Source organism: Dipodomys merriami, unplaced genomic scaffold, assembly GCF_024711535.1.
Source record: "Dipodomys merriami isolate MVZ:Mamm:240054 unplaced genomic scaffold, mDipMer1.0.p SCAF_22, whole genome shotgun sequence".
NCBI classification, from domain to species: Eukaryota; Metazoa; Chordata; class Mammalia; order Rodentia; family Heteromyidae; genus Dipodomys; species Dipodomys merriami.
The window spans coordinates 24,589,046-24,609,485 of record NW_027203604.1 but is presented as its reverse complement, the minus strand read 5'-3'; the positions used below and the strand labels follow the sequence as shown (position 1 = coordinate 24,609,485).

The 20,440-nt window shown below is 40.3% G+C and overlaps 1 protein-coding gene across 1 annotated transcript in view; it reads left to right on the top strand.

Annotated features, from left to right (window-relative positions):
• The window catches only part of Slc35d2 (solute carrier family 35 member D2), a 65,495-nt gene that overhangs the window by 12,184 nt on the left and 32,871 nt on the right, over positions 1-20,440 (top strand). The window contains exons 4-6 of the mRNA XM_070033712.1: positions 7,574-7,641; positions 14,836-14,907; positions 15,797-15,865. Coding sequence (XP_069889813.1) covers positions 7,574-7,641; positions 14,836-14,907; positions 15,797-15,865 — 209 coding nt within the window. The remainder of the gene's footprint in view (positions 1-7,573; positions 7,642-14,835; positions 14,908-15,796; positions 15,866-20,440) is intronic.

Below are 20,440 nucleotides of genomic sequence, written 5' to 3'. Positions count from 1 at the left end.
CTCAACCACTAAGCACTAATTACTATATTTTTTTTAAAAACCTGGATAGCTGGGGAAGTGAGTTCTCTTATTATTGGCTCTTTACATTTCTGTATCATATTGGAAACCAGTTTTCAAATGTCTAGTGAATGCATAATGATTGCATTGAAGCTTTAAATCAATTTGGGAAGAATTGATATCTATAAAGTACTGAATTTTTCAACCCACAAAACGCCCTTTTTTGGTTACCGTCAATAAAGTTTCATAATCATCTCTGTAGTTCTAGCATTTTCACTAGACTTATTCTGCTTTGTAAGATTTGTGCATGCATCTTTCAAAACTAATTATTGAAATTAGAGCTAAGTCTTTTTTTTTTTTTTTTTTTTTTTGGCCAGTACTGGGGCTTGACTCAGGGCCTGGGCACTGTCCCTGAGCTTCTTTTGCTCAAGGCTAGCACTCTACCACTTGAGCTACAGCACTACTTCCAGCTTTTTCTGTGTATGTGGTACTGAGGAATTGAATCCAGGGCTTCATGCACAAGCACTCTACCACTAAGCCACATTCCCTGCCCGAGGTACATCTTTTTATAATTCTTTCTGTATGTTTTTATGCTTATAAAGTATGGAATATTAATAGCATATCCTTTTTGAGTTTTTTTTAATGTAGACAGTCAGGTCACCTACAAAAAATTACAGTTTTGTTCTAACATTTTTTCTTTATTTCACACTTTTGCAGGCTGGAAAGCTTGTTCTTCTTTCATTTGAATATTTATAATAGTCACTGGCCTGCATTTATTCAATTTCACTTTGACGAAAGCCCTAGATTTGTGAATTTCTAGTCCCACTTGTGGCTGCCTTGGCAGGGCCAGCTCAAATGGTTTCCCACGACTTATTATATGGCCCAAGTACCTGACGTTCCCACCTTAGTGACTGTAAAGCACAAATCAATAGAAATGGCAATACTGGGTATCTTTGCTTCCAAGGTTAATCTTTTAGCAAATCATAATAAGGTAGGATTCTTGTCACTACCTTTTCTTGATGTTCCATTTCTGTTTTACTGCATAACTTAGTGGCTCACAATAGCCATTTTATTATTTTCCACATTAAGGTATTCCAGAACAGCTCCATGGGGGGGAAGTTCTGCCTTAGGGCTCTCATGGCTGAAGACACAACAGAGGCTGAACTGTATTAGAGAGGGGCTAGTTAGTGCATCTGGGGTTTGGTTCTCTCTCTTTCCTCTGTCTCTCTCTTTCCTCTGTCTCTGTCTCTCTTTGTCTCTCTCTGTCTCTGTTCTCTCTCTCTCTGTCTCTGTCTCTGTCTCTCTCTGTATCTCTGTCTCTCTGTCTCTCTGTCTCTCTGTCTCTCTGTCTCTCTCTCTGTCTCTCTCTCTGTCTCTCTCTCTGTCTCTCTCTGTCTCTGTCTCTGTCTCTGTCTCTCTCTCTGTCTCTCTCTCTCTCTCTCTCTCTCTCTCTCTCTCTCTCTCTCTCTCTCTCTCTCTCTCTCTCTCTCTCTCTCTCTCTCTCTCTCTCTCTCTCCTCTCTCCCTTCTGCCCCCTCTAGAACTTCTACTTGTGCTCACCAGTGTAGGCTCACTTGGACTTCCTTACAAAATGGCAGTTACGGGGTGAAGAACAGTTACATAGAGGCCAAAGGCTTGTGAGTGAGTGTTCTGACAGGCAAACTTGTTCTGACAGCTCAAACTTGTTATCTGAGTCCTTCTCAGAGGCTACATGGCATCATTTCTACTGTGTTCCATTAGTCAAGTCAACCCCACCCAACTTCAGGAAGACAAGACAGTTTCCACATCTGGGAATAAAAAAGGGGGATATGCCAAAATCACATTGTAGAAAAAGTAGATAGAAGTGCTATCACAGCTGGTACCTGTGTTTGTGGATTTGTTTCTTGGTATTTCTGTCAGTTCTCTGTTTCTCTCCATCATCTACATCTATATCATCTATATCCATATTCATCTTTCTTTATTTCTATCTCTATTCTCCCTATTCCATATCAATATCTGCATCCATATATCTATATCTATGTATCTACACTGGCTGATTGATAGATTGTATGGTTACATATCTAAAAATTTTAATTAAGTCTTCCTGATGAATTAAAGGGTGAATTATATATGAAGTGGACAGACCTCTTCTGTCTCAGTTTTTTTCTTCTTTTTGTTTGTTGGGGTCTTTTTTGGTCTTATTTTAGGTATTACAACAGACATCCCTAGCTTAGCAAATTCTAAAGTTGGTGAATAAATGAACCCCCCTCCCTGGACAGGGACTTGCATTCCATTGACCTCTCCTTTCAATTCTGACTTTCTTGTCATCAAATAATACTCTATAATCCTTACTTGATTTGCTTTTCTTCCCTTTTGGCCTTTCACACTTTCCATTTTCTCCCTAATTAGAGTTCTTCCTTTAGAAATTTTTGTGGGGGTGGGGGGTCGGTCATGGGGCTTGAACTCTGGACCTGAACGCTGTCCCTCAGCTCTTCAGCTCAAGGCGAGTGCTCTACCACTTGATCTCCAGCACCACTTCCAGTTTTCTGGTTGTTTGTTGGAGATCAGAGTTTCACGGACTTTCCTGCCTGGGCTGGCTTTGAACTTCGATCCTCAGATCTGAGCCTGCTGAGTAGCTAGGATTACAGGTGTGAACCACTGGCGTCTGGCTGGAAATTTTTTTAGTGCTGATCGGCTGCAGTGAATTCCCAGGTTTTGTTTGACTGTGTTGAATTAAAATTAAGTTTGGCCTAAGGTTGCCTTGTACATATTGGCCTGAAGGTTTATCTGTGTTCTGCAATTTAACATGATATATAAATAGACTGTAACTGACTCATAATAAGTAATTAAGTCTCAACCAATCAAAGTGAATAACTGCTCAAACCATGTCCAAATAGGGTAGTTTGGAGCTGTAGCCAATCAAGCCATCCCTGTACCTTACTACTATTTTCTTTTTCCTTAGGCATTAGGACAGACTTTTGCCAATTGTAGTACCCAAATAAAGCCAACAAAGATTTGCAAAACCAGTTTTGTTGTAATTTTGTCATTTAACATCTGCAAAAGTCAGTTTTATCTTTTTTTTTTTTTTTTGCCAGTCATAGGCTTGAACTCTGGGTTTAGGTGTTGTACCTGAGCTTTTGTGCGCAAGACTAGTGCTCTACCACTTGAGCCAAAGCTCTACTTCTGGCTTTTTGTGTTTTGTGGTTAATTGGACATTAGAATCACATGGAGATTCCTGCTAGTGCTGGCTTTGAATTTGGATCCTCAGATCTCAGCTTCCTGAGTAGCTAGGATTACAGGTGTGAGTCACCAGCACCCAGCCTGATTTTTGTGTTTGTTTGTGTAAGGTATATTAAATAGGTAGGCTTCACTAGGTAGCCGATGAGGAGAATGCCATGTGCTATTCAGGCAGGAAAAGAAGTTTATTTACCGAACGGCTGCCCAGGCCATGGAGAAACATGGCTGAAAAGTCAAAGGTGGGGAGGGGGGAGAGAAGAGGGGTGACCCACCTCTGGGCCAGGACTTACCTAGGCCAGGGACAGGAAGAGGTGTGGCCAGGTGGGGGAAAGATATGGCCACACTGAATCTGGATGTGACCTCAGGGTCTGGGACCCTCCTAGGGTCAGATGGGAGGCATGTGACCAGAGGTGGCCCAGGATGTGACCTAGCAGGAGGGGAAGGTAACTGCTTTCAGTTACCTAGGTAACAGATACTGGGTGGAAACTTAGTCAAAAGGGAGGGAGGTTTCCCTGTGCAGACGTTACAGTTTGTTTTGTTTGTTTTTTTGTAGGCATAAAATTCAAATTTGGCTACAATTTGAAGTCAGAATGTTAATGTCTTCTGGCTGCCATTGTTTCTCTCTGGGTTTCTGTTTTTCATTTATCTTTGGCCAGGGATTTCCTCACTAGACATTTTTACATGCTTTTAGGAAAGGTTTCATTATCTAGCACTCTAGATTGTTCTCAGCAAGGGATTAGCATAAAACAATTAGCTCACTATTCATAGAAACTAGAAGTCATTGTTCTTTCTAAGAAGTATTTTTTATATTAATTTACAAAGGGATTTCAATTCCAGAGGTCAGGTATAGTTAGTAGTATAATGCATCTTGGTCAAAGTTGTTCTTTATCTTTCCCAATCTGATTTCTGCCTTAAAGTTACACAGTTATAATTTACATTTGTACATTGAGTACAATGTCTGCATTTGTTCCACCCTTCCTCCCTCCTCTCCTGTGGCCCCTATTCCCCAGAATATGTTTCAGCTTCTTGGTATTCATTTTTTTAAATTATTTGTTCTAAGAATTTATTCATCAGACTCCTTTAAATATACTATCCCTTTAGTCAGTTTCTTTGTATGTATATGCATAGATCCCTATATATGTTACCATTTATGTTTGTATTTTAAATCTAGCATCCACATATGTTTATCCTTTTGAGCCTGACTTCACTTAGTTTTTCCTAGGTCTATCCATTACCCTTCAAATGGCATATTACTATTTCTGATAGATGAGTAAAATTCCATTGACTACCTGTACCACATATACACACACCCACTCCACCCACCCACACATACACCATACACATGCAGAAATAGGAGCAACTGGCTCTCTTTGAAACCTAGCCCCCCTAACACTGTAACTAACTGCATCAGTTGTGTTATTAGGGAGTCATTTAGAGACTGTGAACAAGAGTATTATCAAGTAAGGAGAAAGTCCTAGGCCCATTATCCTCTCTTCTTTGTATCCACTTATTCCAGCAAATCCTTATGTAAAAAAATTTAATTGTTACTATAAAGGTAAGGTATAGAGGGGTTTTAGTTACGTAAATCAGATGAGTACATTTCTTTTTGGATAGTGTCACCCCTTTCCTCATACTCTCCCAATTTTCCCCTCCCACAAATTGTAGTTCATTTTCAATGGTATCCAGTTAAGTACCATTGCTGCACATTACAGCAAATCTGATCATAAAATCTGACCATTTTTTGGTAGATAATACTAGTATCCCAAACTGCTTTAAAGAATGAAGTGTCTAAGTTGTGGGCTTAATGTCTTTTTAGTGGAGAAAGTAAGGTTGGGCTCATCTTGGTAACTATGGCTCACAACTATAATCCTAGCTACTCAGGAGGCTGAGATCTGAGGATCGTGGTTCAAAGCCAGCCCAGGCAGGAAAGTCCATGATACTCCAATTAAACACCAGAAAACCAGAAGTGGTGTTGTGGCTTACTTGCACTCACCTTGAACTGAAGAGCTCAGGGACAGCACCCAGGCCCAGAGTTCAAGCCCCATGACCGACAGAACCATAAATAAATGAAAAGTTTTGTGCTATCATATGACCTTTTTTTTGTTAATTGTGAAAATACCATATAGAGAGGTTACAATAACATGGGCAAGATAATGAATACATTTCTTATCAAGCATTGTTGCCTCCTCCATTGTTTCCCCTCCTCATCCCTTCCCATCTCCCACCCCATCCCCACCCCTCACACCCCCGTCCCCCACCCCCAAAGTTGTAAAGTTTGTTTTTCAACATAACAACTTGTACTCTCATTCTTGCAATGGGTCCACCTGTATCCCTATTTAAATGATTTGTTTTTTCCCTTCCCCTCCACAAAGTATACCAGCATCAAATACAGTGAAAGCAGGGGTTATACCGTGGGGGAAGGACATACAAAGCAACAAAGAAATCATCTTATAAATATATTAGAAACAATTGCATGAAAGAGAAGACATTTGAATACTTATCTTGGGGTTCATTTCACCTAACATCAACTTACCTGACCTTTTTTGCTTGACTCAGACATATACTAGTTATTGCAAATAAGGGGAACCATGGGACCTATGTTTCTTTGGGCCTGGCTTACTTCACTTAATATAATTTTTTCCAAGTCAGGGACTAGGAAGTTGGCTCAGTGGTAGAGTGCTTGCCTCCCATGCACAAGGCCCTGGGATCAATTCCTCAGTACCACAGAAGCAGAAAAAGCTGGAAGTGGTACTGTGGCTTAAGTGGCAGAGCACTGTGCCCAAGGCCCAGAGTTCAGCCCCCATGACCAACCAAACATAAATAAATAAATAAATAAAAAGTTAGTAATTTTGGAAGTTGGTGCTTGGCTCAAACGGTATAGCACTCACCTTGAGCTGAAGAGCACAGGGATAGTGCCCAAGCCCAGAGTTCAAGCCCCACAACCAACACAAAAAAAAAAAAGAGAGAGAGAGAGAGAAAAAAGAAAGTAATTTTTTCCAAGTCTTTCCATTTCCTAACAAATGGGTCAATGTCATTCTTTCTGATGGAGACATAGAATTCCATTGTGTATATATACCACATTTTCTTGATCCATTCATCTACTGAGGGGCATCTGGGCTGGTTCCGTATCTTAGCTATGGTAAATAATGCTGCAATAAACATAGTTGTGCTGGTAGCTTTAGTGTGGTCTTGTTTGTGATCATTTGAATAAATGCCTAAAAGTGGGATTGCTGGGCCATAGGGGAGCTCTATGTGGAGTCTTTTGAGGAACCTCCATACTGCTTTCCTTATGAAAGGATACTGTTAGTATTATGCTCACCTTTGTCCTCAGCTCCACCCAGACCTGAGCCCTTCCCATCCCTGGAGTTCCGGCCATACAACTGGCCCCTCCCTCTATGCCCAGATCCACCTGGGCTCCCATCTACCTCACTTCCAACCCTCAGGCCCCTCCTGCTACCTGGATGGTGACGGAGGCCATGTGCCACCTCTTGGGGAAAATATGGCTCCTCTATCTAATAAGCCTTATATGGGACCCTTCAGATACTAAGAGCAGAAAAACAATCTGGCTAGGCAATTAGGAGGAGGTCCCCTTCTATAGCATTCTGCATCCCTTATCCTGCCTGTGCAGGTCCAATGCAGGTCCCTAGACATCATACCACCATAACCTTGAGCAGTAGTTGCACTTGTAGAGCCTTGTGCATTACATCATGGCTCATTGTCCTGGAATATTTGTACTTTTTGGAAGTTCATTAGAGATAAAAGTCTCACAGACTTTCCCAAGCTGGCTTCAAACCTCAATCCTCAGGTCTCAATCTCCTTCCTGAGTAGCTAGGATTAAAGGCATGAACCACCAGTGCCTGGTCAACTTCTTGAGGACAATAACAATATTTTACTAAAGTAGGCAAATTCAAGATTTCAGTTTCTTTTTCGTGTGGGTTGGTCCTGGGGCTTGCACTCAGGCTTAAGGCCTAGGCATTGTCCTTGAACTTTTGTGCTCAAGGCGAGTGCTCAATGACTTTTGAGCCACAGTGCCATGTCCAGCTTTTTGGTCATTAATTGGATATGAATCTCATGGACTTTCCTGCCCATGCTGGCTTTGAACCATAACTCTCAAATCTGAGCCTCCTCAGTAGGTAAGGTTATAGATGTGAGCCACATTCCATCACCCCTCTACCACTACCCCAGGATAATGATCATGTAGAAAAACTTAAGGGTATGTTTGGACTCTGGAAAATTTAGTCATTACAGGCAAAGGGACAAAATATTTTGACTACTGATGGGGTATATCACCATTTTTGTATGTGGAGGAATGTTCATTATTCGTGTTCTAACTAGGTATACTGTCTTTCTTTTTATTGAAGCTATTTCCGCTGCCTCTTCTGTATGTTGGGAACCATATCAGTGGATTATGGAGCACCAGTAAATTAAGGTACTATGAAGGCAATGGCTGATGGGAAGTCCATCACCCATCTGCGTTCAGCAGTTCAAAGACTAAGTTTGATTTCCAAAAATTCTTCTTGTGCTACACATACAACACAAAAATATTTACTCTTAAGGAAGTAAAGTGTAATTCTGAGATTAATTTGAAATATTTTTAGGAATGTTTTAAAAAAGTTTCTGTTTTCTACTATATAGATTAACTGTGGCAAATGGTTCATGGACAGCTGAGCTATTTGCTCAATTCACTGTGATTCTAATTCATTTCTCCCAATTATGAGTCCCTTCCCCCATAAGCATTTTCCTGGATTCCAAAGTCAAATGCTAGTTGATAATTAAAGTGACCAGCTCATAGCATAACATTTGTGGCTTTGATTACAACAATGAGATGTACAAGACGTTATGTCAAAAAACAAACTTTACAACTTTGGCAGGGTGGGGGGTGGGAAGATATGGGGGGTGGTAGCTGGGTGGGGGGTGGGGGGATGGTATGAGGAAACAAAGGAAGAGGCAACAATGTTTGATAAGAAATGTATTCACTATCTTGCCCATGTAATTGTAACCCCTCTGTATGGTATTTCCACAATAATTAAAAAAATATTTGTGGTTTTGTTTCCACAGATTCACAAAGAACTTATCTGGTAGAGTTGATTCACAGTTCACAGTTCAAAACATACTTCATTCATGGTTGTCCTAAGAGTACCAGCCGTGTGTGTGTGTGTGTGTGTGTGTGTGTGTGTGTGTGTGTGTGTGTGTGTGTGTGTGTGTGTGTGTGTGTGTGTGTGTGTGTGTGTGTGTGTGTGTGTGTGTGTGTGTGTGTGTGTGTGTGTGTGTGTGTGTGTGTGTGTGTACTGAGGATGTGGGGGGGTTCTCCCAATTCTTCTCGAATTGGATAGAAATAAGTTCAGTGTTATCTCTCCTACATTGTGGCAGATAAAATAACTACTGTAATTTTAAAAAAGTTTCTGTTTTACATGTGTTTATGTCTCAACATAAGAATATGAGACTTTAGGGAAAGTAGAATTTATCTGGGTACATTTGTGTATAAGGATACAGTTTCTGTGTAACTTCTTTCTGGTTCTTTTTTCTGTCCTTGCTCTTTTATCTTTCAGTTATTAATATATTGGCATATATTGACATATATAGGCATATATTATAAATAAGAATGAAGAAGCTTTTATGTGCTGGTATAGAATATACATTATTTAGTGAATGCAGAATATCACATTGTATAGCTGTTCTATCATTTCTTTATTCTGCTCTGGTAACTTCATTTCTTCATAATATATTTTATGGTGAGACTTTGTTTAATAATATTAATAATGTGTTTCTCAACAGCTTTCTAAACAAGGATTATCCTCATGAGATAAAAGGTGAAACATGAAGTGATTACCCAGGATTTTCATAGTTTTATAAAAGCAGGAACATTCTGTCAGACCTGGTGTAGGTTAGGTTTGGTACAGAGAAAGAGAAATGACAGACATTACTTTCCAGTGTGACCTATGTACTTCTGAAATTTGCAACTGTCTTTATTTCAGCAACAGAAAAACGCCCATGCCCATCCATTATGCCTCTATTCACTTTTACTGAAAGTCACTGTGAAAAAGTGCAGTGAAAGCCCAAACAAATACATTCTGTTTGTCAGAAAAGGTGTGTGGAACGTGTGAAAATGTCTTTTCTCATTGTTGGGGGCTTAGTTTTCTGTTTTGGTGGCACATGCCTGTAATCCTAGCTACTCAGGTGAATGATATCTGGAAGATAGAAGTTCAAGGCCAGCCCAGGCAGGAGCATTTACTACATTCCTTCTTCAGAATAACCAGCAAAAAGCCATGCTGGAGGTGTGACTTATGTGGTAGAGTGTCATTCTAGCAAGTGCTAGGCCTTGAATTCAAACCTTCATTAAAAATAAAAGAATGAGGAAAAGAAGTCTGTGGAAAGAGTGACAGTAGGAGACAGACTAGAAAAGAAGGAAATATAAAATGGGAAATGTAAATTGTAACCCCCCTTTGAAGTTCAGAAAATAAAAAATAAAATGGGAAATGTGTGTATATGTGTGCGTGGGAGAGACAGAGAGAGAGAGTAGAGAGAGGGGTGAGAGAGAGAGAGAGAAAGAGGAGGGTTAAGTTAAGCCTCTTATTTTGTTTGGATAACAGATTGAGGTTAGAAAACCAAAATCCTAAATACTGTTTTCGTTCATATACTTTAGTTGGTTTGCAGTTACCTTCTAGGATTAGGACGGTTAATTACCTTAGGTTTGGATTTGGGCTTGCTGTAGTTGTCTCTCTTGCTGCTGTACTGCCTGCCCCTGTGTTTACCTGCAGCTGTGAGGGAGGCTCTAGTTAACACTCATGGCTGCCTGCCTTGGCATTTGAGGCCTCTGGCTCACAGATGAGAGCTTTTGAGAGCATGAGAGTATGTTCTTGAAGAAGTAGAGTACCCAGCAAATAGGACTGAAAAGTAGGAAAAAGGAAGGGAGAATGCAATAGTATAGTAGAGTGTATCAGAATTTCATTCCTTTTTTTTTGGGGGGGGGGGTCCAGTCGTGGGGCCTGAACTCTGGACCTGGGCACAGTCCCTCAGCTCTTCAGCTCAAGGCTAGCGCTCTACCACTTGAGCCACAGTGCCACTACCGGCTTTTTTTTTTCTTTTTGCTTTTGTGGTGCTGAGGAATGGAACCCAGGGCCTTATGCATGCAAGGCAAGTGCTCTACCACTGAGCCACCTTCACAGCCCCAGAATTACATTCCTTTTTTAAGGCTAAATAATACACCATTTCATATATATTGTCTTTTATATACATTTGATGTACAAAGGGAATTTTATTGTGACATTTGCCACACATGTATACAAGGTATCCTATTTATCTTTTATTATTCTCCCTTATTTCTTCCCTCTTCTTTTTTTGAGGGGGGGGTCCGGTCGTGGGGCCTGCACTCTGGGCCTGGGCACTGTCCCTCAGCTCTTCAGCTCAAGGCTAGCGCTCTACCACTTGAGCCACAGTGCCACTTCTGGCTTTTTTCTTATGTGGTACTGAGGAATCGAACCCAGGGCCTCAGGCATGCAAGGCAAGCGCTCTACCACTGAGCCACCTTCCCAGCCCTTCTTCCCAATTCTTAAGTTCAAATTTTGTTGTTTTATTTTAATACAAGAAAAATAAACTACCGTATTCATCCTCATATTTACACTCTTGGCTAGCATTCTCTTTCTTGCTGGTTCATATTTTCCCCCCCGAGCCTCTGAGCCTGTCATTAATTTTTCTTTTTGTTTCTTTTTTAAGCTTTTAAAAAATTATTAGCCCATAGTTTTTTCCCTTTTCTTTTCCCTTTCTTTTCAAGAGCTGAGTACTGAACTCAAGGCCTTGCATTGCTAGGCAGATGTTGAACCCCTGAGCCCCTGAGCTAAATCCCCAACTAATTTTTCCTTTTTTAGAAAAAAGTTTTTTTAGTGAGCATGGGGGCTTGAACTAAGGATGTGGGTACTGTCCCTTAGCATTTTCACTCAAGGCCGGCAATCTAGTCGTTGAGCCATACTCCACTTCAGGATTTTTGCTAAGAGTTTCACAGACTATTCTGCCTGGGCTGGCTTCAAACTACAATTCTTAGACCTCAAAGATTACAGGTATGTGCCACCAGCACCCAGTGTCTGTGATTCATTGTTTTAAATGCATATCAATTGCACCAAAGGGCTTCACTGTATTGTTTCAGAAAGTTGTTTTGTTTTGTTTGGAGACAATGTGTATGATGTGCAGGCTGGCCTAGAGCTTCCATAACCAAGGGCTGGGATTACTGGCATGTGCTATCATGTCTGCCTTTAAAAAATTTTAATTTGGGGGCTGGGAAGGTGGCTCAGTGGTAGAGTGCTTGCCTTGCATGCATGAAGCCCTGGGTTCAATTCCTCAGCACCACATAAGCAGAAAAAGCCGGAAGTGGTGCTGTAGCTCAAGTGGTCGAGCGCTAGCCTTGAGCTGAAGAGCTGAGGGACAGCACCCAGGCCCAGAGTTCAGGCCCATGACTGACAAAAAAAAAAATTAATTTGGGGCTGGAAAGGTGGCTCAGTGGTAAAGTGCTTGCTTTGCACGCATGAGGCCCTGGGTTCAATTCCTTAGCACCATAAGCAAAAAGAAAAAAGCCGGAAGTGGTGCCGTGGTTCAAGTGGTAGAACGCGAGCCTTGAGCTGAAGAGCTGAGGGACAGCACCCAGGCCCAGGGTTCAGGTTCCATGACCAGACCTCCCCCCCCAAAAAAATTTAATTTTTATGAAATCTAGTTTACCTATTTTTAGTTGTGCCCCCCCCACCCCTGCCAGTAAATCACAGAGTCTTTGAATTCTAGGCAAGCCTTCTACCACAAAATTATATCCCCAGCCTATTTTTCTTTTGTTGAGGGTGCTTTCAGTATTGTAATTAAGAAGACTTCTTTTTTTAAAATTAAATTTTTTTTATTATAAAGATACTATACAGAGGGGTTACAATTACTTGAGCAAGGTAATGAGTCCATTTCTTATCGAGATTGTTACCCCCTCCTTTGTTTTTCCCCTACCATCCCTTTCCTCTCCACCTCCCCAACTCCTCCCTCCCCCTTCAAAGTTGTAAAGTTTGTTTTCAACATACTGTCTTGTACCTCTCATTGTTACAATGGGTCATCCTGTATCCTTATTTCAACATTTTGTTATTTCCCTTCCTCTTCCTAAATTAGAAAAATGTATATACAAGATGCAGGACATCAAAATCAAATGCAGTGACAAAAGGGGTTGTACCATGGAGGAAGATCATACAAAGAAACAAAAAAAAATCACACAGTACATTAAAGTATATTAAAAAGAACAACAAGAAAGATAAAATCTGTGTCTCTAATTTGGGGTTCATTTCGCTTAGTGTCAAGTCATATGTACGTAGCTTTTGACCTCTTCTGTTTATCCTAGACCTATATTAGTTATTGCAGATAAGGGAAACCATGGGACCTATGTTTCTTTGAGTCTGAGTTACTTCACTTAGTATAATTTTTTCTAAGCCTTTCCATTTCCTAACAAATAGGGCAATGTCATTCTTTCCGATGGAGGCATAGAATTCCATTATGTGTGTGTGTGTGTGTGTGTGTGTGTGTGTGTGTGTGTGTGTGTGTGTGTGTGTGTGTGTGTGTGTGTGTGTGTGACATTTTCTTGATCCATTCATCTACTGAGGGCCATCTGGTTCCATATCTTAGCTATGGTGAATAATGCTGCCAATAAACAGTTGTGCTGGTAGCTTTAGTGTGGCCTTGTTTCTGATTACTTAGGCAAATGCCTAAAAGTGGGATTGCTGGGTCATAGGGGAGCTCTATGTGGAGACTTTTGAGGAACCTCCATACTGCTTTCCAAAGTGGTTGAACAAGTTTACATTCCCACCAACATTGCAGTAGGATTCCCTTTTGGCCACATCTACTCCAGCATCTGTTGTTAATAGAGTGCTTGATTATAGCCATTCTTACTGGGGTGAGGTAGAATCTCAATGTTGTTTTGATTTGCATTTCTTTTATGGCTAGAGAGATTGAGCATTTCTTCATGTGTCTATGGGCCATTCTTATTTCCTCTTCAGAGAAGTCTCTCAAGTCTTTAGCCCACTTATTAATCGGGCAGTTGTTTCTTTGAGGATTTGTTGTTGGGGGATATAGCAAACAAGATTAATGAAAAGCCCATGGATTGGGAGAAGATCTTCACTAGCCATACAACAGACAAGAAGACTTCTTTTGACCCAAGGTCATGAGCCTTTGCTGCTATCTTTACAAAAATGTCATAGTTTTAAGTTCTTACGTTTAGGTCCTTGATACATTGAGTTAACTTTTTATATATGGTTTGAGTAGGAGTCCCAATCCTTTCGTTTATCTATGAGTGTTCATTTATCCCAGGACCAGTTATGGAAAAGATTATTCCTTCGTGTGTGTATAGTCTTGGTACCCTAGCTAAAAGTCAAGTGGTCAAATCTGGACATAATGATATATATGTGCAATCCCACCACTTAAGGAAAAACCAACTGACAATAATTCTAAGGATTTATTTGATGACTCTTAATTCTATTTCATTAGCTTTAAATTTACCATTAAACTAGTGCTGGATAGTCTTGATTACCATAGTTTTGTAGTAAGTTTGAAATTAGAAAGATTGTTTTGGTTTTCTGGATTCCTTGAATTTCCACATTTATTTTGAAAATTAGTGTGTCAGTTTCTGCAAAGGGAAAGACAAAGCAAGCCAACTGGCATTTGGATAAGTTTCAGGTTGAATCTATATGTGACTGTGGTATGACATTATTTTATCTTTTTATTATTTAATCTAATTTATTCGTGGTCAATGTGATGATAAAGGCTAGTGCTTTATATTTAATTTGGAAAGTGATTGGGCCTAATTAAAAATATAGAACACACCAGCACTGATAGCTTACACCTGTAATCCTACCTACTCACCCAGCACTGATAGCTTACACCTGTAATCCTACCTACTCAAGAGGCTGAGATCTAAGGATTTTGGTTCAAAACAGCATGAGCAGAAAAGTCCATGAGATTCTGATTTCCAACTAACCATAAAGGCTGGAAGTGAAACTGAAGTGATAAATCATCAGCCTTGAGCAAAAAGCTAAGGGATAGTGAGACCAAAGGAGGAACACAAAGGCACAATGCCTCTGTTCCCCTAATCATATAAAATAATATTTACCAAAATGAACTTCAGGATATGGATGCAAGAGTTATTTTTTCTTTTTGTTTTGCTTGTTTGTTTTTCTATCTTTGCGTGGGAAAGGGGGCTCAGAAATGAAAAAGGGTGAACAAATACAGCAGTGGAACTCACTAGACACTATGTTGGAAATAAACTATACAACTTGGCTGGGGAGGGACAGGAGTGAAAACCTGTGAGAGAGCAAAGGAAGGGGTAACACTGTCTAAAAAGAAAAATTCACTTATTACCTGACTTATGAAATGGTAACCTCTCTATACATACATCACCTTTATAATAACAATAAAAGTATTTAATAAACAAAAGTTATGGGACAGCGCCCAGGCCCAGAGTTCAAGCCCCAGTACCTGCACACACAAAAATATCTTTCTATCTCTAGATCATTACATATCTCTGTATCTGTATAAGATCTGTATTGATATAATGTGTAAATCAAAATACTAGCAAATACTAGGTATCTGATGCTATGCTCCAATCTTTCCCTGACAGTCTTCCAATGTTCACTGTGCTCAGGAAATTCACCATCCCACTCACTTTACTGCTGGAAACCATCATCCTTGGGTAACTTGTTTTTCCTTCATTCCTCCAATGTGTTTATCTTCCCATTCTACTCACTGTGTTATTTTCTTCCACTTAAAATCTAGTCTTCTTACCATAGTAGTTACATTGCCAGTGGCAATACCTAACAGAAAAATAGTTCATTTACTTAGAAGTGGTTAACTGTTTGCATAGTCCCTGAAGGAGTTAATAAGGGAGTAAAAGAAAAAATTACTACTTAAAGTCAGACAAATACCACCTGTTCCTAGAAAATTATAGATTAATAATTAGAAAACTATAAAAGAGAAAAACACCACTTCTTAACAGATCTAAAGTATTTTGCTGAGCTCAATAGAAAATATACTGGTTTTGGTATAGAGAAGAAAAAAAATCACACACACATATCCACACACATATGACATCTCTCTAGTGAGATTAGAGAGATCAGTTGATAATCAGATGCAGAAAACTGCTTAAGAAGTTAAATAAATTTGATGAAGCATCGGCTGTTAGATTTTTAGCAATGAAATCACCAATGTCCACTGTCAGTTTCTTTTAAAAATGTAATTCTCCTAAACAGGTGCCAGTGGCTCACACCTATAATCCTAGCTACTCAGGAGGTTGAGAGCTGAGGTTCACAGTTCAAAGTCAGCCCAGACAGGAAAGTCAGTGAGACTCTTATCTCCAGACAACCAACAAAAAGCTAGAAGTGGAGCTGTGCTTCAAGTGATAGAGCTCCAGCCTTGGTCAATAAACAAACAAACAATAACAACAACAACAACAAAAACCCTCAGGGTCAGTGCCCAGGCCCTGAGTCTGAGCCTCAGGACTGGCACCAAAAACAAAAGAAAACAAAAAAACCTACATAATTTTAACTTTCTCCTCTCCTGACTCCCTTACTTGTCTTTTTCAGGAAGCAGTACTCACTGAGCATCATTGTCAGTGTCTTTGCCATTGTGATTGGGGCCCTCATAGCTGCTGGGTGAGTCTTTGCACTGTTTCTGCCCAATGACATTTCTTGTGTCTGACAATAGCCACACCCCAGCCTTGCTTTTCCATTTTCCATCTGATTGTGATAGAATTGGGCAACAAAGAGCCTATAATCTATTGAGGACCGAGGCATCTGCCTGAGACCCTGACTGGGTCTCACATTGTCTTGAATACTCCTGAGACTACAGCAAGAAGCATTAGTGGACATGAATGTAGCTAAGCTTTACAAAATGCAATGTGCCATTTACTTTTATTATGGTATATCAATTCAAATTTTTTACTTATGAAGCTCTTAAGAATTTTGATTAAAAATTGAACAGATCTAACTGGACACTGGTGGCACACTTCTACAATCATAGCTACCCAGGAGGCTCAGATAGGAGGATTGGGGTTCAAAACCAGCCTAGGCAGAAAAGTCCATGAGAGTCTTAATCTCCAATTAATCACAAAAGGCCAGAAGTGGAGCTGTAGCTCAAGTGGTAGAGCTAACTAGCCTTAAGTGAAAGAGCTTAGGGACAGCACCCGGGCCCTGAGTTCAAACCCCAGGACTGGCAAAAAAAATTTAAATATATATATATATATATATATATATATATATATATATATATATATATATATATAACAGATATGATCTGGGAGCTTAGGTCAGTGGTAGAGTGTGTGTTTAGCATGCACAGTGCCTTGTGTTCAAATCCTAGCACCCAAACGCCTCAAGTACCAGAAACCCATAACAGATTTATAAAGCTTTTGTGTATTTGTTTAAATATTTTGCAGTACTTTAGTATTTGATATTTCCAGTGCTGGAATGCTGCCATTAGATATGTTTGTGTATTTTAGATATAAACCCTCACTGTAGCCTAGGACTGCTACCTTAATTATTCACATATGAGGGCAAGAAAGCAGGCATTCTGACTCTGTCTTTTATAGTGTGGTGCTTAATGTATTAGTAGCTCCGTTTCCTCCTATTATGGCTTAGCTCTGCTGCCTTGTTATTTCTCAGCTTCTCTGTGCTTCAGTTTCTTTATCTGTAAAATAAGGATGATCATAGAAAATAAGTTTGTTTGGACAAAGATTGGAGGAATTTCAACATTAACTTGTTTTATTAAATCATTCAGACCCAATAGTCTAGACTGTTCATTGCATATTAAATAAGAGTTTGGCTATGACGCCAAGGTGTTTGCCTGGTTTTTTTTCCATTTCCTCATTCATATCTCTACAACTAGGGATATGCTTTTAAACTTCCTGTGTGTCTTTTACTTAGACTGTAATACTGGAATTAACATAGCATCCACCTCAGAGGGGCATTGTGAAACCCACATGAGTTAATTAACACAAGGACTTGGTACAAGTTCACCGTCAAGCTCAACAAGAACAGTGAGCATTTAGCATGCAGGAATTGTTCTGGCGTTGGGAATCCAACAGTAAGAAAAATAAACAGCAGGTCTGTGGCTCACACCTGTAATCTCTGCTACTCAGGAGGCAGAGATAGGGAGGATAGCAGAGGTGAGCCAAGGCAAAAAGTTAGTGAGACCCCATATCAATCAGCAAACTGGACAGTGGTGGTACACGCCTATCATCCTAGCTTTGCAGAAGGTATATTTAAGAGGAATGTGACCAGAGCCCAGCTTCAGGCAAAAATATAAGACTGTACTTGAAAAATAACTAAATAAAAAAAAAAGGTGGGTGATAGAACACCTGTCTAACAATCACAAGACTCCGAGTTTAAACCTTAGGACCAGAAAGGGAGAAGGGGGATTGCTAACATCTGTCACTATCAGTGTGCTGCATCTTAAAAACCTTTTTTAGGGTTTTTTGTTGTTGTTGTTTGTTGGGGTTATTTTGGTCTAACTTAACACCTGGAATGCAATCTCCAAGAAGGGAAGGACTCTATTCTATTCTATTCTCCTATTCTTTTCTTCTCCTCCCCTCCCTCCCTCTCCTCCTCTTCCTCCCTCTCCTCCTCTTCCTTCCTTTGCTTTCCTTTCCTTCCTTCCTCCCTTCCTTCTTCCCTGCATCTCTCCCTCCCTCTCTTCCTTCCTTCCTTCCTTCCTTCCTTCCTTCTTCCCTCCTTTCTTCCTTCCTTCATTCCTTCCATTTTCCACCCTTACTCCCAGGGATTGGGTGGCACCTTTTCTCCACTTGATCTTTTCTGTTTATTTAAACTTAAAAGAAAAACTGCAGACAAGGTATGTTTAACAGAGCTTCACTGAGATAAGGAATTATTCCCAAACCTAGCAGCCACAGAACCTGGTTAAACTCTAAGAGCTCCCTCCTGCAGCATTTGGCAGACAGAATTGTAATGGCAGAAAATGGGGATTGGTGGAGGCAGGGACAGCTTGACTGTGGTGACATCTTATTTGAAGCTATCAGCCTCCTGCAGTTGTCTGCAGGATTGTCTCCTAGGGTTGGCTGTTAGTTTGTAAGTTCCTTATGTAGATTGTCTCTATATATGTAGATATAGTTGTATGCACACATAATATATTTGTATGTTCACAATATATAATGTATTATAAATATGTATAATGTACGTATTATATGTTATACATATGTTAATACATATATATCTATATACAGTGTGTGTGTGTATGTGTGTGTGTGTGTGTATGTGTGTGTGCATAGGAAGCACACATGGAAGCCTCAAGAAAAATATGTTTTAATTTATATTAAGATTTGATATAGTTTGGCTTATTCTGTTTGGCTAGAGATAATGTTATTTTTGATATTGAAAAATGATAAACCACCCCAAAATATGCTACTATGAGATTAGTTTTATTTTGAGCTAAAGGCAACAGAGAATCAACAGATGCTAAGTTTGCAGCCTGTCTCTTCTCTGCCTCAGTGCTGGATATAAATCTCCCAGGAAGAGGAGGTCAACTCTTTTCACTGGAGACAGAGATGGCACTGTGATTAGTCCCTGAAATGAAACCCAAATAACATTACCTTGCTGTTGTTTTCCTTCACATGCTTCCTAGTCACTTTCTGCAAGTTATGTGTCTCTGGAGGCCATCTCTCTTTTCCTTCATTAAGATGTTATTTTATAGCTCATGATCTCATCTCCTGCACATGCAAAATATTAATGAGGTTTGTATCCCTTCTCTCCTACTAATCTGTCTTTTGTCTGTTATGTTAGCAGACCCTAACTAGATGGAAGTGGTAGTACATGCCTATATTCCCAGCTGCTAAGGAGGTTGAGCCAGGAGAATCAATTAAGCCTAGAAGTTGGAGTCCATGTTGGTCAAAGTAGTGTGAGATATTGTCAAAGGAAAAAGAGAGAAAGAGAGAGACAGAGAAGAAAGAAAAAAGAAAAAAAATGAATGAAACCCCTCCCATCCCCACCCTGCCAAAAAATCTAGACCTACAGCTATTGAATCTAAGAGTAGATTAAAGAAGACAATTTGTATTTATGAATTATGTCACAGGTCTGGTACTACATATATATCAATCAGTTATGATTCTCTCAACCCTATGTCCTGTCTCACTCAATGTTTTTATACCAGTATTATTTAAAATGGGAGTTGAGAGCCAGGGACTGGTGGCACATGCCTGTAATACAAGCTATTTAGGAGGCTGAAGAAATGAAGAACACAATTCAAAAGCAGCCCAAAAGCTGGGTGCAGGTGGCTCATGCCTGTAATCCTATATCTATTCGGGAGGCTGAGATCTGAGGATCACGGTTCAAAGCCAGCCCGGGCAGGAAAGTCTGTGAGACTCCTCTCTCCAATAAACCACTAGAAAACCGGAAGTGGCTTGTAGATCGTGGTAGATTGCTCGCTTTGAGCCCAGAGTTCAAGCCCCACGACCCACAAAAAAAAAAAAAAAAAAAAAAAAAAAGCTGCCCAAAGCAGAAAAGTCTGTGAAACTCATATCTTCAACTAATCAGCAAAAAGCCAGAAGTGGAGGTATGGCTCAAATGGCAGAGTACTAGCTTTGAACAAAGAAAGCCAAGTAAGAGTGTTAGGCCCTGAGTCTAAACCCCAGTACTGGCACAGAAAGAGAGCAAGAGAGAGCAAGAGAGAGAGAGAGAGGGGAAGAGGGGGAGAGAGGGGGGAGAGTGAGGGAGGAGACAGGGAGGGAGGGAGGAAAGAAATGGAAGGAAGGAAGGAAGGAAGGAAGGAAGGAAGGAAGGAAGGAAGGAAGGAAGGAAGGAAGGAAGGAAGGAAGGAAGGAAGGAAGTTGAAGAGGTGTTCCAAAAATCACAGGGTGCAATGCCCCTTATCTGGGGATATCTGCCTTTCCCTTTTGATGGACAGGTTCTGTTTGGGCACCAGGTGCAGTTGTCACTGTCTCCTATTGTCTACCTGTTCTGGTCACCTCTAATTGTGCCTCTTGGGCTGTACCTGATAGCTTATGTTCACTACAGTGAGCAGAGGCAGTGTGATTGGGCAGGTAAGTCATTTCCCTTGGAGAAGTCAGGGCTCAGGGATTGTGATGCTGCTAATCAGAAAGGGATTTTCAGTTGAAGGAACACAGTTAATGTCCCCAAGTCTAGGTCTTAAGCCAGCTGAAGCCACCTGCTTGGCTGGTCTGGTTTGTACTGGGTGGTGGATGCCTTAGTCCTAGCATAATT